Raw genomic sequence first — 25,782 nt, 5'->3', positions numbered from 1 at the left:
GGCGTTGTCGTTTGCGGGCTGCCTTGGGAACCAGCCGCTGCCCCCCCTTCTGGCTCCGCCTCCTCGCGGGTGGCGGGAAGTGGCGTCCTCGGAGACCGTTCGGTTCCTCGCTGGAAGGTCCTGCGCGCAGGTCTCCAGCAGGTGGGTGGCCGCGGGGCCTCGAGAGCCTGCCTGCAGGATTGCATGCACGTCTGCGGCGGGCAGCGTGCCTCTAGCAAGGCTGTTTGCGGAGCTTCGGCTTCCGATTCAGTACACTCGTTCTGGGGCGCTGAAGGGTCCTTGTTTTGGTTTATTTATCACCATCATCATTATTATTTCCTTTTTTTTTTCCTGGGTGAGTAGGAGGAAACATCAGGCGAGGGGAGTGAGTGGAGTAAAGCGGGAGCTGAAACTGTAAGTAATCTCTTGGGAAATGTCCCTTAAGCACGGGTGGCACGGGGAATGTTAAGGCCTTCTGCAAGGGGAAGGTGATTCTTTGAAACCTGCAATTTGGAAAGATGTCCTTGGCATAAAATTGGGGCGGGGCGGGGCGGAACGCAGGGGTGGAGGGGGAGAGCAGTAACAGTTTGGTGATTGTCTAGAATGGAAGAATTAGAGTGGTATTCCACTTGTGTGTAGGAGCGGGTGGTGCTATCTTCATCTGAGACCAAGAGGTACAAAAACAAATGTTACATTGTGTTTTAAATAAGTGAGACTGTCACTACATGTAATTTGTTACTTTTTTTTTGTATTGGGTGGCAGAGCAGTAAAAATGAGGAAGATTAAGAGGGAGTCTGTGTTCTCAGAGTGAGCATCTCACCACAGATTCGGTGTTCCTGCAGAGCATTCACCGGAGCATTCTAAATACCCTCTTTCCTATACTCTCTCTGCCTAGAAGAGTTTTGTTTACCCATCCCCCACTCACCAAGTGTCTGTTGCGCAGGGGTTTAAGATCTGTTTTGTACTGCGGCATTCTGGGCCAGCAGTTGACCAGGCAGTAGCTATTGCCACCCCCCCCCCCATCTGTGTATAATCAGGCACATACACACACAGTTATGATACAATGAAAAGAAAGCCTTAAGTCGGTGTGTTTATTCAGTGGATAAGGGCAGGGTCATCAGGTGAACTGTAACGAGACAGGGAAATGTGTAGCATTTAGATGTTTTCTTTTCTCTCATTGGTTTTAGGGTTGGTGGAGGCTGCCTACCTTCCAAACATTAAAAAGAAGTTAAGTCAGGTACACAGGCGGATGACAGTAAGTGGTGACTGCGGGATGATTTGCGCTCTTGCTTTATGACACCCCGTGTCTCAGGCGTGCTGCAGGGTCTTCATACAGATACGGGTTCTTTAGAGAACCTGGGCAGCAGCAGCACTTACTCATCCAGCTCAGCAACAAGCAGTTCTCATTCTGCGTGCCCTAGTGCATAGTTCTCCGTGGCCCTTGGCTTTGTCCTGTGAGAGAGATAAAAATTAATAGTTTTACCATTATCTTGGTCACATCTCAAACTGGCTTTGGAGCATTTGGCCTCTTTTTGAGACTGAGTGGTTTGATGAGCATGCTTCTTTGAGCATGGAATGGTGTGGGTCTAAGTTACAGTTGGTGTTTGTGTAATGGGATAGTGTGGGTCTAAGTTAGGATTTGTGTTTGTGTAATGGGATAGTGTGGGTCTGAGATGTGATTTGTGTTTGTGTAATGGGATAGTGTGGGTCTGAGATGTGATTTGTATTTGTGTAATGGGATAGTGTGGGTCTGAGATGTGACTTGTATTTGTGTAATGGGATAGTGTGGGTCTGAGTTGTGATTTGTATTTGTGTAATGGGATAGTGTGGGTCTGAGATGTGACTTGTATTTGTGTAATGGGATAGTGTGGGTCTGAGTTGTGATTTGTGTTTGTGTAATGGGATAGTGTGGGTCTGAGATGTGACTTGTATTTGTGTAATGGGATAGTGTGGGTCTGAGTTGTGATTTGTGTTTGTGTAATGGCATAGTGTGGGTCTAAGTTACGATTTGTGTTTGTGTAGTGCCTATCTTTGCTGGTACTCTCCAGAATCTCTCTCTCTCTCACTGCATACATTGTTAAATACAGCCAGCAGCCGCTACTATTCAGTATGAGTTTTCTCTTTCCAAGCCCCTTCTCTTAGTGGTTTGAAACAGGCTCATTAGCTGGAAGAATCTTGGGGCACACCCATTGTAGAGTCATTGGGTACGTATGGTCTTCAGATTACCGTGGTCACAGCTTTGTCAACTTGATGTGGCTTGGCTTTGATGTCAGTGTCTGATAAGCCTGTTCTCATGAGGCCCGGGGCCAGTTTTGGGCTCTGCTTCATCTCCTAGCCAGTGCTTTAGAGTTTTTATTTAGGCAGCTGCTCATTTGTAGCTTGTGTACCAATGGGCACAGACTGTTTTATACTGCAGAAGTAGCCCCTCAAATCTTGATGGCTTAAAATTTTACAACATTTCTTCCTTAAGCTTGTGACACATTAGCTAGGGGTCTCTGTGTGGTGTTCGCGTGAACAAGATAGCTACCATTTTGAGCACTTCTGGTGGCTTTGATATGAGGAAATAGAGTGTGCCTGCCACATACTGGCTGTTGAAATTGTCACCTGATACTCCTCTTTTCCTTACCTTCTCTCGCCACAGTGAAATCACATGGTGTCACAAACAACTTCAGCAGAGTGGACTGAGGAAGCTCACCGAAGCCTGCTTTTCACCTGTGAAGAGGCAGGAACCAAGGATCTACGACACCTAAGCGGCCAGGTCACATTTCTCCCGTGGTTCTCATCAATGTGTGTAGGTGTGTAGATTTTTGAAATCCCAAACACTGCTTTTTAGTGCCTATTCTAGTTACTGGGGCTGGGGGAGGTCCGCCACTAAATATCCCCCATATCTTGTTCTTACTCTGTGATTGGGGCAGGGCTGTCACTGAATATCCTCCAAATCTTTGTTTTTACTCTGTGATTGGGGCAGGGCTGTCACTAAGTATCCTCCAAATCTTTGTTTTTACTCTGTGATTGGGGCAGGGCTGTCACTAAATATCCTTCAAATCTTTGTTCTTACTCTGTGGCTGCTGACTGCCTTTCCCACCTGCATTCTCTGTCTTGTAGCTTAGAGGTCCTTGGGTAAGGAGGGCAAGACTCTGAGCAAATGCTTTTTATTTCCCACACATGGGTTTGTCCATTCTTTTGTAGCTGGGTAGGGTAGATTAGATTAATAATAGAAGCTGTGGGAGTTTATTTACATGCAAAAAAAAAAGAAGGTGAAAGATTGCTAAGAGCTGAAGACAGAGGAGAGAATAAATAATAACTTTTAAAATAAAAATGAGGTGATTTGTTTAAGAAAGTGATGTGAGATGGGTATGATTCCAGCTCATGCCTGTAATCCCAGCATTCTGGAGGCTGAGGCAGGAGGATCACCATGAAGCCAAACTAGACTACATAGTAAGCTCCTGTTTAAAAAAAAGCCAAGAAAAGACAAAAAAGAAAGAAATGGGTTTGTGGGTTTGAAAAGTTGCTTTGATATCTATCATTGTCTCAATTTTTTTTCTTTAGAGAGAATTGCTCTCAATTGCTATTATGTGTTTTGACGTAGACAGCTATTTTCAGTAACTTTGGCTCTTGGTGTTGCAAGATATATTAAACCTCTGTCCCACTTGTCATTTGTTGTATTTCCTTTGTGTCTCCAAACCATTCAACTAGTGGATCCCACATACTCTATGCTTTATGTAATTTTAAAATAGTCAACTATTATTAAAGGTGGAATAATTGAGAGATGACTGATACATTACTTTCTGTGGTCCCTACTTGATCATTTGGACAGCACTTCCACACGTGTATTCTCATTTCTCCAGTTAGATAAAAGGCATCTCAAGTTTGCTTTGGATGTACAGTCAAACCTTTGGAGTTGCAAAACACGTTGAAGGGGAGAGAAAGAGCGATCAACTTTAATGTCCAATTTAGGCTAAAGTAAATTGAATTGTAGACTCAAGACAAGGAAATGATTGATGTTTGATATTTCAGTTGTAATTTAACCTAATACTTTGCAGTTTAATTAGGTTATTGTTATTTCATGTAGGAATGAATGCTCTATAGTTATTCTCTTAGCCACAGAAATACATACAGTTTCCTCTAGAATACAATAAAGATAGTGGGTGACCTATTTTAAAATGTTCCCATTAATATAAAGCAGTCCTGAAATAGGTTGATTACAATGGCAAGAATGTATTATCAATGTTAAGGATGCCTTTTAATTAGGTGTCATTAAGATTGCATTTTTATATGCAACTGTTACTTTTCATTTTACTTTGAGTTTTTCTTTTAACACAGAGTTAAAAACTGAAGGCAAATCTGTTCAGTGACAATAACATGGTCTAATGAATTTGAAAAGTATTAAGTAATTCATGAATCATTAGTCTTGTTGATAATCTTGAATGAATGGAGCATGTAGCCAGTGCTTTATGATTTCTTCATAAAGTTGTCATCTTATTCTTAGTTGAAAAATTCTGCCCTTACTCTTAGGAGTCTATAGAAATAGTTTTTTGCTGTTTTCATTACCTGTTTTATAGCAGTGATCTTGTATTTGAAATATAGAGGTCCTATTTCATATTAAAAGATGAAAATTCTCACCTACACCTGTGAGTTTACCTTTTGTCTTTGTAAATATGGTAGTTTTACATAATCTTAATTTCACTAGAGACTGGGAATGTAACTCTTTGGTAAAGTGCTTACCTAAGCTATCTTTTAAACTTTGACAGTATAGATCATTAGTAGGAAAAACTCCTGGAGTTGTTTAAGAAAAAAAACAAACCAGAACAAACCAAAATTGTAGAACAGCAGAGAAGACTGACAGCAGGACAAGGAGGAAAGTAATAAATATACTAAGAAAGTTGACAGGAGGAGGGCTAGACCAAATTGGGTTCAGAAAGCAGGACTGGATTAGCCAGTTGAGAAAGATTTCTGTGTATAAGCAGTGTAAAAGAGTATGTCCTAAGCATTAAAATAGGCGTATGTTCAGAAAGAATGTTCTTGCATAATGGGAGTAGATTTCTTGCAGGAGATTTAAAAGGTAGTAAACCCATAGCAGACTTTAGATGTCTCCTTCCCAGCCAAATGGCATTCAGAAGCTGCTGGAGTATTTGTTGTACACTAGCTGTAAATGGATCAAACAAAATGTCTCATTTTAAAAATGCATAGAGCTAGGCTTGGTTATATAGGCCTGTACTCCCAGCTGCTCAGGAGGCCGGGCAGGAAGGTCGTAAGTTCAAGGCCAGTTTGGACAGCTTAGTGACAGCTTGACTTCATAGTAGGTGGCTGCGGCTAAAAATCAGTGGTAGAGTGCTCACCTGGCTTGTACAAGATTGTGAGTCCATTGTCTCACACAGGAAGTTTAAAAAAGTAAAGGACTGGATAATATTTTCAGTTAGTTTTAGAATGTCTGAAATGTCAGCTTAACTTACTGTAGTAAATGCTTGTGAAACTTAAACATTTTGTAGGTATTCTTGATTTCTTTTGCAATTATCAAAAATTAAGCTGAGTATGGTATTGAATGACTATAATCCAAAAGGCAGCAACAGGGTTGCTGTGAGTTTGAGGCGAGCCTGGCTACAAACTAGAACCTTGTCTAAAAAAAACACACACACACAAAAATCAACAACAGCAGCATGCCCACTCCAAGGCCTGGTAATATAGCTAACTCTTAGTGATACAGTGCTTCCTTAAACTACACAGTCGCCATCGCCATCACTGTGAAGATACAAAATGAAATCAAAGTATCATCAGCTCAGTGTCCTTATGTATCACCCCTCCACCCCCAGAGTTTCTTTCTTACTAGAAAGAAATAAAATTCTAGTAAAATCAAGTAATGTAGTGACTTGACTATTCACCTGGTGTCTCTAACTTCCTTCTTTTAACAAATCCATCTAACAGAACACTGTTGATCTCCTACTCTGTGCCAGGTATCTCTTGAGGCAGTAGAGCATAGCCGTGAAGACAGCAGACACGTTACCTGGCACACGTAACCAACTGCAGCTCATGATGTCTTCTGGCTTCGTGGTGTTTAGAGCTGGAGTTGCACTGGTTTTGATGTGCAGTTTTTACAGGTCAACTGAAGACCCCCTCCCAGAACTGAGTCCTCAGCAGTATTTTAGCACACTGCAGCCAGGAAAAGCCTCTTTAGCTTATTTTTGTCAAGTTGGTAAGTGTCTGTTACAGTTTCTACTTGTCATCATTACGCTAGGTGGGAACTTTGGTCAGTTGCAACAGTATAAAGCTGTTTCAGTGCTCTGCCTGCTTGGAAGAAGGAATCCAAACACCTTAGCCTTTCTCTGTTTTTTTGCTCTGATGTAGTGGTGATTGCCTTTTAAGTTTAGTATGAGGATTAAATGGGTTTACACATGTGCTTACTTCATAGAAAATACTAGTTCAGCCATCTGGGTTTCATGCAGTCATTTCTGGAGGAATGCTTGCTTATTCTTTGCTTTACATGTAGCTGTTTTTGCAGTTTTATAAAAGTGGGTATGTAGTTTTAGCAGTGCTTTGGCTTAACATTCTATATTCTGCTTTGGTTGTGTCATTAATTAAACTGAGTTAATTAATATGACTATTGAACATAATTGTGATGGTTTCATATAAGTCTTTATGCCAGGGTGGTGGCGCATGCCTTTAATCCCAGCACTCGGGAGGCAGAGGCAGACGGATCTCTGTGAGTTCAAGACCAGCCTGGTCTATAGAGCGAGTTCCAGGACAGCCTCCAAAGCCACAGAGAAACCCTGTCTTGAAAAAACAAACAAACAAAAAAACCCCCAACAAAAACCAACCCAACCCCCCCCCAAAAAAAACCCCAATACAGTTGTATTGGAATTACCAAAATGACTTCACATTCTAGTCATCCTTTAATTCTAATTGTGATTTGGGATTTTAAAGTCATTTTGAAAGTTTTTAAATGTGTGTCTAAGATCTGTGTATATGGTGTTAAACTTGGAGGAATAATACCACATTAGATTTAAACATTTTTTTCTTTTTGAGACAGTGTTTCTTCATGTAGCTCTGGCTGTCCTGGAACTGGCTCTGTAGACCAGGCTGGCCTTGAACTCACAGAGATCCGCCTGTCTCTGCCTTCCAAGTGCTGGGATTAAAGATGTGTGCTACCACTGCTCAGCTTGAACTTATTTTTTTTTTATCATGTGCTTTAATAAGAAGTTTTTAAGATAATTTACAAAATTATATTGTGATAATATAAATAGGAATAAAGAAACAACAGGAAAATGTGTGGCTGAATGTGTCTACTTGTCATAACATAATTTTTTGTGTGTTCACATTTTACCTGTAATTTTAAATACTCATCTTTTAAAAGAGCAGATTCACAAATATTCATCCAACATTTCTTATTTTAGGTTCTCTAAGTAACTCTGTGTTTCTTGAAGAACTAAAAGAAGCCATTAGACCTCTCCAGGACTATGGGATTTCAGTCTCAAAGGTAGACATATATTTATGTTAATAAATTATCAGCGACAGACATTTGCAATAGTATGACCTAAGACTGTATATCAAAAAGCACATTAGCTTCATACCTTTTTCCAAACTGAGAAAAAAATGTTTCTTTCTGGCTTTTTACCTAAGCACAGAAAGATAGCTTCCGATGGTTATATAACAGTGAATGAAGAGAAAAGACACTGCCTAAATCCCCCAGCTGTGAGAACTTAACTGCATTTCATAACCCAGTCTCTCAGAGTATTTTCAAGCCATGGTAGGTTTTTGTTCTCCTTTGTCCTAGAAATATTTCACAACAGCCACAATTTGGCTGCTTATTATATTTCTGTTAGTTTAAATGGAAGGAAAAAATGAAGGTGACTAAAATTTTTTGACTTTTCTGTTTTTATAATTGTTTATGCTATAGTTTGGATATTTTTTAGAATAAAATAAAGCAAGTCATTTTGAAAACAAATTTTTTTTTCAAAGCATGTTCAAATTTGCCACAGAGTTTTATGGACAGCTTCCACGTTTATCGAGTTGGGTGACATCTGAGACTTGAATTAGCTTTACATGAGAAGTCTCCCAGTGATTGTCGCTCTTTTCAGATTAGTGCCTACTCGCTTTCTCGTACGTTTATTTGTTCTCAGCTCAGCTACCACCCTTCTCCCAGAGATGACTGTTGTCCCTCCTGGTGTCTGTGGTAGGCTTCCTGCAGGAACTTAGGACAGTATGTACCTTACAAAAACCCAGTCATACTACAGACTCCATCCTTAGTGTGTCAGTCTTTCTTTGTGGACACTGGGTTTACTTACCGATTCTGTTCTAGAATGTTACCAGCATTCATGAACTCTGGGTAAAAATTTAAACAAAAATTCACACTGGCTGCTGCTGCATTGGACCTAGTTCGGTTCCCAACACCGACACGGCAGCTCCCTGCCATCTGTAACTCCAGTTCCAGGGAATCTGATGCCCTCTTGTGACCCCTACCAGCACCAGGCACACATGTGGTACTCATACATATATGCAGACACTCATGGACATAAAATAAAAAGAAACTTTAGAAATGAAATAGTAATTACATGATGCTCAAAGGCATGACTGTGCTAGTTAACTAATCACAGGTAGAGAAGAACCTAGACCTGTGTGACTAGAGGAGAATTTTAGGATCTGTGCTTAGGTAGGTTGCACTTACTGACCGATATAACTTAAAACTTTTGATTTTTATGGTTGAGAACACTGAGATTTCCTCAGAGAAGATGGTGAATCACAGGTTCATCCTGAACATTTAGCTCAGTCCTTGCCACATAAGAAATAGTAAATATTCATACAGTGAAATGAGTTTACTCTATTGAGTGTTCGTTAGATGACCAAGACCTAGTCCTTTTCTTTGGAGAGGATATATTGTAAATATGGGGATATATTACATTCACAGACAGATCATCTTAGTAATGAGAAGAATGGAATCATTATCATAAGGGCTATCCACATCCAGTTCCATGTTAAATGAAGTGCTGAAAGTCACAGTGGTGTTGGAGAGGAGTAGCATTTGAGAATGTCTTCAAAAATTAAGATTGACAGAGACAGGTAGATTAAGAAAACACCAAAACATACATGTCTTTGCTGTGAGTGAGTGTGTGTGTGTGTGTGTGTGTGTGTGTGTATGTGTGTCTGTCTGTCTGTCTGTCTGTCTCGAGTACCCACACTTGAGTTTAGTTAGCTTGTTTGAATGATGACGAGTCAGGGGTATTTAGTGGAACATCTTACTAGTGGTTACACCACTGAATAAAATGGCTGCCTCTCCCTCGGCCACCATTAGTTGCCAACAGCTCCTCTAGGCTGGGTGGAGCTGAAATACAAGTGGACTAAATAATTCCGGTTAAGAGAAATATTCTCAACTTGGACAAAGTAACCAAGTCTAACTTTATGCTATTTAAAAATGTTTTGTGACTGTATCAAATCGGTTTTTAAAAGGAACAAAAGCCCTTTAGTCATCTTTGGCTTTTTTTCTCTCCTGACCAGTCCCTGGACCACTAGGCTCTGTTGTCCAGACTTTTCAGTCTCAGCGGCTCTCATACTTCACCCTTACTCTCTGGTCACCGAGAGGCCACAGTGCTGTCCCAGTCACTGGCTGTTTCCTCTCTTACCCTGCTACAGACTCCTCTCCATGTCTGATGACAGTGAGGCTCACAGTGGACTAAAACCCTGAGTGTCACAGAGACTGCCTTGTCAGTGATTGTTTTCTGTTCCCTACTTTCTTTATGTTCTTGTTCATTTTTCTGTGCCTGCCAAAGCTGCCATTACCATAGGACCTTTGCAGGTATTTTCACCTCACACACACACACACACACACACACACGTGTGTGTGTGTGTGTGTGTGTGTGTGTGTGTGTATGTGTGTGTGTGTGTGTGTGTGTGTGTCCGTGTGTCCCTTCCATTCTTAATGCAGTGTCACCCCCTCAGAGTCCTCAGAGGAGCCTTCATATTTTCCATCTCAAATGGTCTGGTGTATCCTGTCCCTTTGTATAGTACTTAACTTTATATATTAATTATTTGATGTTTATACTTTTAAAATGTAAGTTCAAAATAAAGTTTTTATTCAGGACTTTGTATTCCCAGTGATTAACATAATGGTAGATGTTCAGACTGTAGTGAATGAGTACATGGATCTCTTGTCATAAAGTCCAAAGCTTTGAAGTTAAAAACTTATGTCCACTAAAGTTCTTTAGGTGATAGTTGACTTAATTCTCATTTTCTGTTCCTCATGTCTTTCCTATCAGTTCCCCTTTTATACTTTTTTTTAAACAAACAGCTTTCATTGTTTCCTCAAATTCTGCATAAATATTTTAAAGTAACAAGAACAAAAACCTCATTCCATCAAAGCAAACAAAACCCATAACCAAATTCAACACAAAATAACTGCCTCTCCAGCCTTTGTTTAGGTTAGTTACCTTGGTGGCCGTTTATCTTCCTAGCTGGAAATGTGTGCTCTCCTCATGGCTTGCTTCTGTGTGTTGATGCGTGTATACACTCACTCTTCATAGTTTCCCTTCCTGCCTTCACGATCAGCCTCTTAGGTCTTCATGGCGTCCCTCCAGGTCCGGGTCCTTGGCCTGTACTTAAGTTCTTGCCTCCTTATTTTGTGCCCTCCCACCTTCCGTCTTATTTTCATGATTGGTCTCAGACATTTCCTCACAGACGTCTCGGGTGTGAGGGTCTGGCTTGGTGTGGCAGCTCTAACACTGGAGACTTGGTTTATTTTAGAGAGTCGGGTGAAGGTGTCCATGCTTGCGATTGCCACTGGTACTCTAGCATTCTTATTGAGAGATAAGCCGGCAGTCTCCTGAGAGCTACCAATCAGTTCTCACACAGTAGTTTCTCCCAATGCCACATGCACCCCGTGGCCATCCTGACCTGCTCTGGAGGCTAAAAAAGCTTTCCAATGTGACACTTTATTTTTTTCAAAGTGGTTCTGTTAATAAAAGTGAGGGGTTGATGGACGCGCCTTAGGAACCAACAGAACTTACTAGCTGTACTTGTGCCTTCCTGTTTTACTTCCTTACCTCCTGATTGTTTTGCAAACTTAGTTAAATGTAAACCTGTGGGAAATTAAACATCACCTTGAGTAGCAGACAACGGTTCCTTTGTGTGGTTTCCTCTAGTGCCCGAGTGAGCGTGAAAGCACCGAGTCAGGAAAAGTGAGAGGCAGACCTGAGCCTGGAGACAGGTGGTGAGGTTTCCTTCACCGAGAAACTTGTCCCCCTGATACATACCTTAACCCTTAAATACAATCTCTTACAGGTCAACTGTGTCGAAGAAGAAGCGTCAAGGTACTGCGGGAAAGAAGAGGGTGTGATGAAAGCGTACTTATTCAGGTAAATTCTCTTCGGAGCGTGATGCAAGGCAAAAGTTTTAGACTGCTAACGAGCACACGGCTCATCACTGAGCCGGAGTAGCCTGGTCTTCAGTGGGGACTGAGGGAGTTTAGAGGAAAGTCCAAGGAGTGCTTTGTCCTTAACCTTTCGGAGCCTCTTCACAAAAGCTGGAGTCCAGTCGAGCATTGCCTGAGAGTCTTTTGTGAGTTACTCCTGGGCGTTCTGTGTGGCTCTGCCACCTCCATACCGGGAACCCTCTCCTCTGAGGGTGGGTGGCTAGGTGTTGGTTCCTCTACCGTTGAGTCTGTTACCTTATCCTGGAGATGCAGTCTCCAAGTACAGAGAGCCTGTTTATTTGGTCAGGAAACTTTCTCTCACATGCTTGTTTCCTTCCCAAGCCAATCTGGAAACCTGTGTGTGATGAAGATGTTACTAGGAAGTCCCTTTTGGGTTTATATTTGTTTATTCCCCAGTATTTTTTGTTGTTGTTGTTGCCAAGTATATGTCCTAAGCTTTTCAAACTGAACATGCTTATTTGGGTATACTCTGAAAATATTTGAGAATGTTATGTACCAGCACCCTAATAGGTGTGTGGGCACACAGACAAGACACAGGCTGTAACATCAAAGAACTGATATTACACAGCCAAGCAGATTGGAGTGTAAGGAGGTGCTTCAATAATGTGTTCTTAAAACGTTTCTAGAGGCCACATCCTGCTCAGAGAATTCCCCACTGACACCTTGTTTGACGTGAACGCCATCGTAGCACACGTTCTCTTGTAAGTACAGGGGGCACCCATTTGCTTGTCTGTTGGTGATTTCCACTTTTGAGAAGCACAATCCTCAGAGTATTTTAGAGTTTTAACATATTTATAGGCTTAAGTTTCATCCAGATTGCCTGTTTATCTTCTCTCCTCAAGGATCTGAAATTTTCTTCAGTGACAGAAACACAGGAAGGCATGCTCTGTTTGAAGGTTTTCGTGCTATTGGCTTGCTCGTGCAGCGGTATTTACTAGACACCATGGTCTGTCTGGGATGCTCTAACAGAATCCACAGACCATGTGGCATAGAGAGCAGAATTGTGTTTTTCAGTTTTGGAGGCTGGAAAGTCCATGTCAAATTACCAGCTAATTTGGTGTCAGATGAGGGTGGAAGACTGTTATCCCCATGTCCTCTCAGAGCAGGAGGAACCTGGGTATCTGAGGTTCTTTTATGAGGCTCTTAATCTCATCCACAGTGGATCTGCTTTCATGATCCAATCTTTCCTCAAAGCCCCACCTCTGAAGCCCACACTTTGGGGATGGGTGTCAGTGTGTGCATCTCAGGACACACACACACACACACACACACACACACACACACACACACACGTCAAGTGTGTGCATCTCAGGGGAGAGACACACACACAGGTGTCAGTGTATGCATCTTGGGACACATACATGGGTGTCAGTGTGTGCATCTTGGGACACACACACACACACACACACACACACACACACACACACACACACACACACACCCCTACCTGGGTATCACTGCTAAATTTAGCTCTAGCATTGAGTATCCCAGCAAAGCAAAGGTTTAGCTTTAGTAGCTTTGGTATCTTGTTAATCATAGTTGATTCTTCTGCTCCAGCTAACCAGAACCACAGAATCTTAATTCAAAATAACAAATGGCCCAGATAGAGTCTTCAACTTCCCTCTGAAACTTCATGAGCCAGGCAGGCCTCCGTCTTCTGCACTGCTATCAACATGCTTATCTTCCAGCCTCCTACAGACCAATGGCTTTTCTGTCCTAAAGTTCCAAAGTCCTTGCGCAGTCCTCCAAAAAACAGGGTCAGGTCTGTCATAACGATACCCACTACACCTTAGTTAGGGCTTCTGTCGCTGTGACCACACTCTGTGAGCAAAAAGCGAGCTTGGGAGGAAAGGGTTTATGTGGCTTACACTCCCACATTGCTGCTCATTATCGGAGGACATCAGGACAGGAATCTGGAGGTGGGAGCTGACACAGAGGCCATGGAAGGTGCTTCTTACTGGCTTGCTCAGCCTTGTCTCTTACAGAACCCAGAACCCCAGCCCTCCCCATCACTAATAAAGAAAATGGCCTACAGCCAGGTCTTACGGAGGCATTCTCTCATTTGGGGTCCCGTCCTCTAGATAACTCTAGCTTGTGTCAAGTTGACATAAAACTAGCAAGGACAAGCCTGAAGGCCAGTTGATTGATGAAAGATGACCTTTATCTTTTTAGGAACTAGTTTATTGAGATATAATGCATATGCTGTTCAACATAAAGTCTGTAGTTCAGTAGTTTTTAGTGTATTTACTGATATGTCCAACCATTACCATGATCAATTTTAGCTTTTCTCACTTTATAAAGAACCTTGACTCATTGGCTCCCATCTTCCTATGTCCCACCCCTAAGATGCCTCCCATATACTTTGTAGACTTTCCATTTCTGGACATTGACTATAAAGAGGGTCTTATACTGTAGTGTCCTGAGCTGCAGCCTGAAAGACGGCCTTGTGAAGAAGGAATTCAGTGGGGTTGCATGCAGTTCAACTAAAGCCAAAATAGAAGGCATGCTACTGTTCTCGGGAAACTGCCACCCCCCCAGCAGATAGCTGATAACAGTTTTGATCTCAGAAATAGGGGTGAAGGAAAAGGGAAAGGCGATTGTTTAAGCAGTAGGGGTCACTAAGGTTTCCTTTCCCCAAAGTATGAACCCAGGTCTGACACCAGATTTCAGAGCCGGTCTACACTGGACACCCATGGCCCAGAGTTTTTAACCAGTCAGGTCCTAGCTCAGGAGAGGCTGTGGATGCTGAGACACCAGTCACCGGAAGTGCTTGGGCTGGGGAGGTTGTTGACATCCTGTTGTGGTAGTGCTGGCATTCCTAGTGCCGACTTAGAGAACATGAACTCCACATGTCATTTGCTTACCATGTGCCTGCTACATGCCAGACATTTTCTAGACATTTTAGACAGACTAGGCTTCTGTTCTTGAGAAACTTGGTATTTTCTCCCGGAGGCAGATGTGGAAGGCACGCTGTGGTAGGAACGACACTGGAAGCTTGTATGCGGAAGGGCTGACGGATGCATAGGGAAGGGACCAGGCACGTCTAGGAAGGGGTGGGTATTGACTCAGTGGGCTTCCTGAAGAAAGTAGGGGATACGATAACCCTTAAGAGTAAATGCCTAGCCGGGCGGTGGTGGCGCACGCCTTTAATCCCAGCACTCGGGAGGCAGAGGCAGGCGGATCTCTGTGAGTTCGAGGCCGGGCTGGACCGACAGCCTCCGAAACAATACAGAGAAACCCTGTCTTGTAAAAACCAAAAAAAAAAAAAAAAAAAAAAAAAAAAAAAAGAGTAAATGCCTGGTTGCCTGGTGACGAGGAGAGCGGGGAAGTGCGTGGGAAATGGTGTGGAGAGCTTAGTATTCCGGGGTGTGAAGGCAGGTTGTACAAGTCTGAGCGTGTCCCGAGGTGGTCCAGGCAGAGCACTTTGGCATTGCCTGGTGTGCAGGCAGCCTCAGTAGAGAGTGTGGTTCCAGCTGAGGCTGCAGTGAAGTGACATGCACTCCCAGAAGCACCCGGCTCCGTTGTGGGTTTGGGTTTTAATTAATTTTTGTTGTTGGCTTTCAGAAACCTTTTATTATTGGCGAAGTTTTCATGACCCTCACCCAAACCCATACCCACAATTGAAGAGAACCCACTTTGGACTAGCTGTTCTTAATGTGCACAGCTGTATTCAGGTCCATGCGCCTGCTCTTTTCAGTTACTTACTTCTAAGATTGTAATTTAATTACAACATATCTCCCTCCCCTTTCCCCTATCATATATCTTTACCTGATCACCTTTAAATCCATGATCTCTTTCTCTGTTACTGTTACTGCATACATGTATATATATATATATTCATATATACATATATATTCCTAAATATAACCTGTTGGGTCCATATAATGTTACTTATATAATGTATGTGTCCCTTTTTCAGGATCCTTACCTCAGACCTTGGCTAAGGCACTTTCCAGGGCTTCTGCTAAGAAGTTGTCACTGGTCCTTAGTAAAACCTGCTTTGTAAAAAAATTTATTTTTTGGACATTTTGCATTACTCCTAACCCTTGCCTGTTAGTCCTGCCTCCCTGGACTGTAAGTGAAGAGCCCTTTGGGAAACTTTTGGTAGACACAATGATGGCTTGTGTCTGCACCATGTGCACCTGGTTACTGATTGTTACAAAGAATCAAGACCATCTTGAAGTTGGCCCCTTTCTTTGTGTCACAGCGGGGGAACAAAATCTTTTTCCTTATTCCCTTGCCCCTTTCCAAGTGTGTAGAGATTGAACCAGGGCAACACTTGCTTAGGCGAGCTTTTGCCTCTGAGTATCCAGAGTATCTGATTAAGAGTATCTGATTAAGTTTCCATCATGACTTTGGGTTTGGGCTAATTGTCCTGATGAACCAACCCAAAATCTGATCAGTTTTAAGACACGTAGAAACTTCTGTGTGGCCATTGTGTAATCTAGGGAAGTAGAGCAAAGAGCTTTTCTTCCTGCTTACACTGTGGAAATAACGGGGCTTAGCAACAGTTAATTCAGTATGGGTCAGCAACGCTACGAACTTAGTTCTTTTACTTAAGCAATATATTACATGTATTCATGGTTTGATGGCACATTCCTTTTATCACTGAATAGTATTCTTTGGTGTGGATTTTCACCTGTTTACCCATGCACCTGCTAAGCATATTAGTTCCTTCCAAGTTTTAGGAATTATGAATAAGGCTGCTGTAAATGCCGACGTGTAGGTGTTTGGGCATAGATATGTGTTTACCCCTTTGTTTATAAATACATAAGAGTAAGACTTGTGGCTTATAATGTTTAATTAGTAAGAAACAGCAAAACTGCTGTTCCAAGTTTTGCAATGAGAGATTTATGGTCTATTTAGAGGCATCTCACTGTGAACATCTCTTCAGATGCTGACAGGCTACCTGTTATTTGGTGTGCTGTCCAGATATTTTATCCACTTTTTAAATTGGCCTGCTACATTTTTATCAGATGCATGTTTTGTTAGATACTTTCTTTCAGTTTGTGGCTTTTCCTCTGTTCTTTTAATAGTTTTTTCTTTTGTCCAGAGCACAGATACTATTTTTTTTAATAATGAAATTGAACCTAACAATATTTTTAAAGTGAGTTACCAATCACAGGTCACTAACTTTTGGTTTCTTTTGGGAGACAGGATGTTGTTGTGCAGCCCAGGCTGGTCTCAGACTTACTATATAGCCAAGGATGACCTGGAACTTCTAATCCTCTTGCCTCTACCTCTTTGTTAGCCTATACTGGGATTAAAGGCAGCACCACCACAAAGGGGATGTATAAGGTGTAGAGTCGGTGTGTTTCGTATTTGTGCATGTGGATGGCCAGTTTTCCAGCACCTTTTGTTAAAAAGATGATCCTTTCTTTATTGAATTGCCTTTGCTCATTTGCTAGAAATCAGTCGATTGTGTTTGTGGGTGAGCTTCTTCTTGTACCGTTCTATTTTGTATTTAATGAAGTAAGTATATTTTAAAATTATACTTTATAAACATCCTTATAAATTTTCTATACTATAAAGGCATGTAAATATGTAACCCTAAATATTTCATGTTTAAGATGAAAATCTGTTTGGGATTTGACTTGGTGAATAGTGTGAGGAATGTATGATCCAGTTGGCCACTCAGATGCCCAACACAACTGAAATAATGTTTTTTTTTGTTCACTATTTTTGGTGCTGTGGTTTACACAAAACTCTTACATGTATTGAGCTCTATTTCTGAGCCAAAGCTCACTGGTTTGTCTGCATGTCAGTACCCCTGGTTTAATTTGTAGAGTTTGTAATATATATGAAAGGTTTAGGCCTTGTATATTTTTTTTCAGAATTGCATGCTTATTTTGTTTTCATACACCAATTAAAATTAGCTTGTGCAGTTTGTCCTCTTCCCCAACTCTATCTAAATTCTGATGACTAAATTTATGTTATTTTAGGGACAGTTGACATCTTAACAATGAATTCACCCATCCTAGAATACGATGTTTTTCCATTTGTTAAAGTAACCTCTGTGCCCTCCAGTAGTGGTGTTTCTGTTATTCAAAGACATTTCTCCTTTGGGTGATCACTTTTAGTTTCATAGCAAAAAGATGAAGAAAACATACAGATCTTTCATTTGTCCCTTACCCTCCCCACCCCCCAGTGGTGCATAATTTGTTAACAGTAAGTTAGTCTGTAGTAATGTTGTAGTATTTCTCTTCCTCGGTGGTTTTGGGGATCTCACCCAGGGCCTTGTATAGGTTAGACAAAAGCTGTATCCCTGAGTCATACCCAGTCCTGCTCACCCAAAGTCCACAAGTTATGTTAGGATTCATTTTCCATGTTGCATATTCTATGGGTTTGAACAGATGTGTAAAGACTGAATCAATCATCATAGTATCACACAGATTTTTCACTGGCCTAAATTACTTTTGTGTCTTCATGGTTTTGCTCTTTGACCCTAAAGAATTTATTTTAGTTTTATTTATATTTAATTTTTATATATTTATTTTTTATTTTTAAAAAAACTGAAAAATGAATTAGGTTTACCTTCTATTAAATAAAGTACTACAGTGTAGTAATACTAGTAATAAACTATAGTTAGATTGAGCAGTAATATTTTTACTATATACATGAGTGTTATATAAAGATATTAACACACAAATGGTCCTTATAATTCCACTATTCATAACTGGACAGTTTCCCCCACTGCCTATATCTTGTTCTTTTATTAAGAATGTTTTTATTTATATAAAACATATACTGGATATATTTATTCATAAGGTGTATATGTATATATTTATTCATAAGGTGTATATGTATATGAATATGTGTATAATCACATTATTTTAGCATCTTATTAGGATTTGATATGTTTGTAAGGGGTATATGTATAACTATATATATGAAATATATGTATAGTCACATTATTCTTCTAACCTAGCATTGTGGACAGAAAATAGGCAACCCAAAACTTACTAACATTTTTAAGTTTACAAAATCTTTTTAGTTGAAAATAGATTCTTTCCATTCGGTTTATTCTGATCACAGTTTCTTCTCCCTCATCTCCTCCCATATCTTCCCCATCTCTCCACCCATCCAACTACACACCTTTTTCTCTCTGACTTTAGAAGACAAACAAGGCAAATAAAAACCAAGCAAATAAGAACAGAGCAAAACAAACAGGAAACAAGGCAAAACAAAGGAAAAACTCGAGAAGCACATACACATGCAGAGACATAAGCACACACAGAAAAACCATAAAAACACGAAGTCAGAAAGCATGATACACCAGCAAAAGATCAGTGTGGCGGTTTGAATAAGAATGGCCCCCAGAGACTTACATATTTGAATGCTTAGTCACCAGGGATTAGGGGGTGTGGCCTTGTAGGAGGAAGTGTGTCTCTGAGGGTGGGCTTCAAGGTTTCAAACGCCCACACCAGACCAGTCTTTCCGTCTGTCTATGAATTAGGATGTAGCTCTCAGCTATTATTCCAACACCTCCCTGCGTGTAGCCATGTTCCCCACCGTGAAGGAAGCCCCAGTAAGAGTTGCAATAGAACAGTGACTATCAGTAAGGTTTAAAAAAAAAGGGCCCAGACAATGCTTTGTGAGGCAAAACATCTCCCAAAATACCACTGAGTTCTTTTGAGTGACCATTTATGGCTGGGCACGGGGGCTTGCCTTTAAGTTTGTATGCCCAGTGAGAGACTGTTGGAGAAAAATTTTCTTTTGCAAGCAGTTGTCATCTGGAGATAGCTTCTTGGCTAGGTATGGTGGCTTGTGTTCACTTCTCTCAGCAGTGAGTCCTGTTGTGGCTAGAAGACCTTGTTTCCTTGGTGTCTTCCATCCTCACTGGCTTTTTCCATCTTCTCTTTCCCAAAGTCCCCTCAGCCCTGAGGGGAGGGATCTGCTTGAGACATCCCCTTTAGGACTGGGTGTTCAAGGTCTTAATCTCTGGGCATGGTCCAGTTATGGACCCCTGTATTTATTCCCATCTACTGCAGGAGGAAGCTTCTCTGATTATGACCGAGCAAGATCGTGATCTATGGATTTAGCAGAATGTTGTATGGAGTCATTTTATTAGCATCTGAATTTGTTATGTAGGACGTTTTGATTGAGAACAGTGATCCACAGTTTTTCTTCAACTCTGCTCCTTTTGTCAGTAGACTATCAAAGTGTTTGATAAAAGACTACTTTTTTTCCAAAACATAAAAAAAATGCAGTTAGGAAGAGTGAAGTTATAAAATCTGATAATGAAATAAATATAAATTTAGGGTAGTGTTCATGTTATTTATAAATTAGATACTTGTGGAGCACTATAGCCAATTATTTAGGCTTTAAAATGATATTTAAAATGTCATTAAAACATTGCTTAAAAATATACCAAGTTGATGATGGAGTTTTTATTGGATATTTAGAATAAAAGGTTACTTGTCTTGGATGTGAATTTGTCACAGTGTTGTTAATTGGTTTTAATGTTAGATCTTCAGACCTGGGAGCATAATGTGGTATGTATATAGTAAAGGTCAGGCTACCTTGGACTATCTATTAAATCGTATCTCAAAAACAAAATGAATTGAAGCACGAGTAAAGAAAACTCCATACACAAAAATAATCATACCTTTTCTACTCCCTGTTCCTCTTGTGGGAGGTTTTGGATGCTAAGTTAGTGTATACTGTTGTGCTGACTTTTTTTTGAAGAAATTTGAGTCCTGGCAGAAGTATACTTTCTGAAAAAGGAGTGATTGATCTACACTGGAACAAAAGGGGAAGCAGGCTCTTGGTTCCTTTGCTTTACTGATACCTGCTCAGTTTGTGGTCGTCTGTCTTCTCTTCACGGTGATTCTGATAGAAGAGTGTTGGGAAGAGCATTGCCAAAGGAAGGGAAGGCCCTTCTGGGACAGAGAATCCCCCTGCCTGTTACCAGAGCAAGAAAACCCCAAGGCAGATTTCCTCCATAACCCATTTCTGTCGGCGTCATTGGAACCCAAGTGAAGGGGTACAGACGAGTGAGAAGTACAGACGAGCTTATGGGGTAGATCCTTGAGCTCCCTAGACATGGCTCATATTCTGGAAATCAGCCTATTAAGGAATATAATAAAGCCAGGAAGCCACTGGGAAAAACCACAGAGATCATTAGATTATGAATGTCATTAGTTTTGGTTATTATTATCTCATGGATAATGACTGCTTAATGAGCTTTGGGACATTAGGCAAAGTAACCTCTCTAAACCCCTTAGCCTTATCTTTAAAATGGGGTTAATGATAGTTCCCATCTCAGATGTTTACTCTGAAAATGAAACAAGACAGAGTGTGTGCATTATGTAGGGTTCTGAAATCAGGGTCTGACTGACTGAAGCAGAGGATTTGGAGTGAATGCAGGAAATCTCAGTTTTACTTGATGCTTGGAGAACCAGAGTGAAGGGTTGTACAGCCGAGAGTTATGGTAAGAATCACGGCACAGCTAGCATGGGGTGGACTCTTGTTGTACACTGGATGCACTGTCAGCATTGGGGCGCTGGCAGCTTTGGTACATTGCTGCCTTTGAAGCATTGCTGCCACCACCTCTCAAAGGCACTCTGTACCGTCCCTGGTTGCTGCCACCACCTCTCAAAGGCACTCTGTACCGTCCCTGGTTGCTGCCACCACCTCTCAAAGGCACTCTGTACCGTCCCTGGTTCTTTATATCGCCTGCTCCTGATCGGAATCTCAGACAACCGATTCCAGGTCAACTAGCCAAGCCTTGTAGCAGGGAGGTTGGAAAAGCAAGTTTGTGATATTAATGGCATTTTGGCAGAAACTTGGGCTGTGCTCACATTGAGTATAATTCCAAGCTAAGGGTTCCCATGGGATCCTTTTAAGCATACTGGATGATGCTCAGTTGGTTTTGAAGTATCTCAAAGGTGTTTTGGGGGCATTAGCCAGAAGGTGTAGGTCATCCCTTTTCCACTTTGTAAGAGTGGTCAATGATGACTGGGTGTGGTGATAAATGTTTGTAATCTAACCTCTTGAGATTGATGCAGGATTCCCTGCAGGTTTGAATCCAGCCTGGGCTAAATAGCAAGACCTTTTCTCCCCTGGCTCCCAAAAGGGTGGGTGATAACTCAGAATGTTCACATGTTATTGTCACAAGACCTGGGTTTGGATCTCAGCTCTAACAGCAACAGAAAAAATAAAATGATCTGGAGCCAGCCCACTTCCTGTGCAGAGCAACACTGCCTCAGTAATATTGTCGGGATGTAAGTGATGCATGCAGAATACCAGCACAGTGAGCACTGCTCACAAAACAAAACAAGAGGCTACCTGGCTCAAGTTTTCATATTTCATACATCTTTAATAAATAGTTAAATATTTAAGCTAACATAATTTGGAATAGCACTTTCAGCATGGCTACCAAGTCAAAATATTCTTGTGACATAAGGCATTATTTGCCCTTTTCAGCAGCATTTTCTTGTGAACAGGCTCCCAGAGGCCATATGACAAACAATACCACCACACGTTGGATGTAAAAGCAGATTAGGTTTCATATTAAAGCACTTTGCAAATATGTAAAACTGTGATGCTGTTTTTATGAGTTTTTCTTTTATTCTGGAATTTTTTTTTGGTTTTACCAGACAGGGTTTCTCTGTGTTGTTTTGGAGGCTGTCGGTCCAGCCCAGCCCCGAACTCACAGAGATCCGCCTGCCTCTGCCTCCCGAGTGCTGGGATTAAAGGCGTGCGCCACCACCACCCGGCTCCTAGTCTGGAAATTTTTTAAAACAAAAAATTGTGTTAATATGCAATGGTGTTCTTATTTTATAAGATTAAATATTTTTAAATTCCCCCTTTCCATTTGGCAACTATTAGTAAGATAACATATGGAAATGAATTGGATATCAGTAATTGTTAAGCTTATAAAAGGGTCTCAATCCCAAAAGGTTGGAGAATTTCTGTTTAAGGGAAAATGATTCTGTGAGAGAAAGCTGAATTTGAACTTATTGTAAGTATCTAAAGGGACTTTTACTTCCTTAAGTATGTGGGCCTGGAAAAACTTTCCAAAATCTTTATTTTAATAAAAAGTATGGTATGCATGTAGAGATTAAATGAAAATAAAAACTTTGTTCATGGGGACAACTTATATAGAAATAGGCAATAAAATAAAGGGATCATTTGGGTGAAGAAATAGGATGAAGAAATTCACGATTATGGTGAAGTAGACACCACCGCATCTCCTTGGTGTCCTGTCCCTGGAGCCTTAATTCAGTAAATGTATTTATGAGTCAACGTCGCAGTATTGTTTTCTCTCTGTTTCTTGTGGCCCAGGCTCACCTTGTACTCATGATCCTCTTGTCACCTGCAGGGCTACAGATGTGTGTGTCATGCCTGGTTCTCTCCAGTGATTTGACTTTCTATTTCTCAAAACGAAGCATGTCCTGCTGTTTCTCTCATTATTTCAACAAATACCTGATTACCTACCATGTACTATGCTCTATTTTATGCTTATTGCGACACACTGATAACATCAAGGTCCTTGCCTTAAGGAGGTAATGCTTAGCTGGAGTGAGGAATTAACAAGGGAACGGAAGAAACAAAGTGTAGTTATAGATAATCGCAGATTACAGCAAGTGCCATGAAGGGGTAATGGAGTAAGAAGGAAAAACACAGGAGCATCAGGAAGTCATCTTTGAGATACTTAAAGGACCAGATGTGTCAGGTGGAGCCAAGACATAACTCCCAGCAGAGGCTCTGAGGTGTGCCTGGAGTGTGTCAGACTGAGCACAGACGGACACAGTGAAGTTGGAAAGGTAGATAGCGTCTCGGTCATGACAGACTTAGGGACTCTGCAAAGAAACCCGCAGCTGTGACGTATGGATGGCTTTCCTGTGTCTAAGCCTGAGGGACCTGTGAGTCAGAGTAGGATGTGAGCGAATGCAGTTTAAGTCTTCAGAGGTGGCTGTGGTGGAAAATGACCACCATTTCTCACAAGTGCCCTCGTTCACATTTTCAAGGAAAGACAATGACCCAGAGACCAATTTTTCTCCAATGCTAGTAGAATGATTCTATCTTCATTGCTCACAATTTGTTCAAAGGAGATAACACTTGAAAAAAAAATTAGGTTCCTTAGATTGTTTTTTATCTTTTTTTTATTTAGAAACAATCATTTTACATATCAATCCCTCCATTCCCTCTCCCTCCCGTGCCCCCTACCAACTCACCAACCCATCCCAAACCTGATCCCTAAGGACAGTGAGGCCTTCCATGGGGGATCATCAATGTCTGTCACATCATTTGGGGGGGGGGGCTAGGCCCTTTTTCATGTATCTGGGATGCTTTAGGGAAAGGGCTCCTGAAGTCCATTTCTGTACTAGGGATAAATACTGGTTCCACTGTTAGAGGTCCTATAGACTGCACAGGCCTCCTGATTGACACCCACATTCAGAGTGCTGGTTCCCAAGCTTTATGGCTGGGGTCTCTGTGCTCTCACTAGGTCAGGTCAGCTGTTTCTGTGGGTTTCTCCAGCACGGTCTTGACTCCTTTGCTTATCCCTCTTCCCTCTCTACAAGTGGATTCCAGGAGTATGGCTCAGTGCTTAGCTGTGGGTACCTGCTTCTGTTTCCATCAGCTACTGGATGAAAGTTCTAGGATGGCAATTAAGGTAGTCATCAATCTCATAGGGGAAGGGCATCAAAGGCAGCCTCTCCACTACTGCATACTTTGTTAGTTGGGATCATCTTTGTGGATCTCTGAATATTTCCCTAATGCCAGATTTCTCTTTAAACCTATACTGACTCCCTCTATTAAGGTATCTCTTTTCTTGCTCTCCTATATTCCTCCTCCTTCTCAGTATTCCTGATCCCTCATGTTCTCCTCCCCCTTCCTCTTCTCCCCTTCTCTTTTTCCTACCTACCTCTCCCCTCCCCCTATGTTCCCAATTTGCTCAGGAGACCTTGTCCCTTTCCCCTTCTTCAGGGGACCATGTATTTTTCTCTTAGGGTCCTTCTTGTTTCCTAGTTTCTCTGGTGGTGTGGATTGTAGGCTGGTAGTGTGCTCTGTGTCTAATATCTATATATGAGTGAGTGAGTACATACCACACTTGTCTTTCTGTGACTGGGTTACCTCACTCAGGATGGTTTCTTTCAGTTCCATCCATTTGCCTGCAAATTTCAAGATTTCATTGTTTTTTTTTTCCCCCCGCTGAGTAGTACTCCATTGTGTAAATGTACCACATTTTCTTTATTCTTCAGTTGAGGGGCATCTAGGTTGCTTCCAGGTTCTGGCTATTACGAACAATGCTGCTATGACCATAGTTGAACATATGTCCTTGTTGTATGAATGTGCATCCTTTGGGTATATGCCCAAGAGTGGGATTACTGGATCATGAGGTAGACTGATTCCCATTTTCTTGAGAAACCGCCATACTGATTTCCAAAGTGGCCACACCAGCAATGGTAGAGTGTTCTCCTTTCTCCACATCCTCTCTAGCACAGACTGTCATTGGTGTTTTTGATTTTAGCCATTCTGGCCAGTGTAAGATGGTATCTCAGAGTTGTTTTGATTTGCATTTCCCTGATGGCTAAGGATATTAAACACTTTCTTAAGTGTCTTTCAGCCATTGTAGATTCCTCTATTGAGAATTCTCTATTTAGTTCTGAACCCCACTTTTTATTTGAATTGTTTGGTGTTTTGATGACTAGCTTCTTCAGTTCTTTGTATATTTTGTCTATCAACCCTCTGTCAGATGTGGCATTGGTGAAATCTTTTCCCATTCTGTGGGCTGCCATTTTGTCTTGCTGACTGTGTCCTTTGCCTTACAGAAGCTTCTCAGTTTCAGGAGGTCTCATTTGTTAATTGTTATATCGGTGTCTGTGCTAGTGGAGTTATGTTTATGAAGTGATGTCTTGTACTAATTTGTTCAAGGGTACCTTCCACTTTTTCTTCTAAGAGGTTCAGTGTGCCTGGATTTATGTTGAGGTTTTGATCCATTTGGACTTAAGTTTTGTACATGGTGATAGATATGGATCTATCTGCAATCTTCTTCATGTCCGCATCCAGTTATGACAGCACCATTTGTTGAAGATGCTTTCTTTTATTCATTGTATAGTTTTAACTTTTTTGTCAAAACTTAGGTGTTCATAGGTGTGTGGGTTAATATCAGGGTCTTCAATTTGATTCCATTGGTCTACCTGTCTATTTTTGTGCCAATACCAAGCTGTTTTCAGGACTATATCTCTATAATAGAGTTTGAAGTCAGGGACGGTGATGCCTCCAGAAGTTCCTTTATTGTACAGTGTTGTGTTGGCTATCCTGGCTTTTTTGTTTTTCCATATAAAGTTGAATATTATTCTTTCAAAGTCTGTGAAGAATTGGGCCGGTATTTTGATGGGGATCGTATTGAATTTGTAGATTGCTTTTGGCAAGAT

General features: G+C 41.3%; 1 protein-coding gene across 10 annotated transcripts in view; it reads left to right on the top strand.

Annotated features, from left to right (window-relative positions):
* Txndc16 (thioredoxin domain containing 16) overlaps window positions 1–25,782 on the top strand; it is an 89,042-nt gene that overhangs the window by 119 nt on the left and 63,141 nt on the right. For 4 of the 10 annotated variants that reach the window (XR_005873220.1, XM_040735748.1, XM_040735740.1 and 1 more), the window contains exons 2-8: window positions 343–393; window positions 1,167–1,234; window positions 2,621–2,774; window positions 5,931–6,169; window positions 7,368–7,450; window positions 11,245–11,318; window positions 12,022–12,096. Coding sequence is in view for 9 of the 10 variants with exons in the window: in XM_040735748.1 (XP_040591682.1) it covers window positions 6,007–6,169; window positions 7,368–7,450; window positions 11,245–11,318; window positions 12,022–12,096 (395 nt within the window). In the remaining variant the exon portion in view is untranslated. The other 6 variants (XM_040735747.1, XM_040735742.1, XM_040735746.1 and 3 more) reach the window with 6 other exon arrangements.

Source organism: Mesocricetus auratus, unplaced genomic scaffold (assembly GCF_017639785.1).
Source record: "Mesocricetus auratus isolate SY011 unplaced genomic scaffold, BCM_Maur_2.0 Super-Scaffold_100048, whole genome shotgun sequence".
NCBI classification, from domain to species: domain Eukaryota; kingdom Metazoa; phylum Chordata; class Mammalia; order Rodentia; family Cricetidae; genus Mesocricetus; species Mesocricetus auratus.
This window is presented reverse-complemented; position numbering and strand designations above follow the sequence as displayed.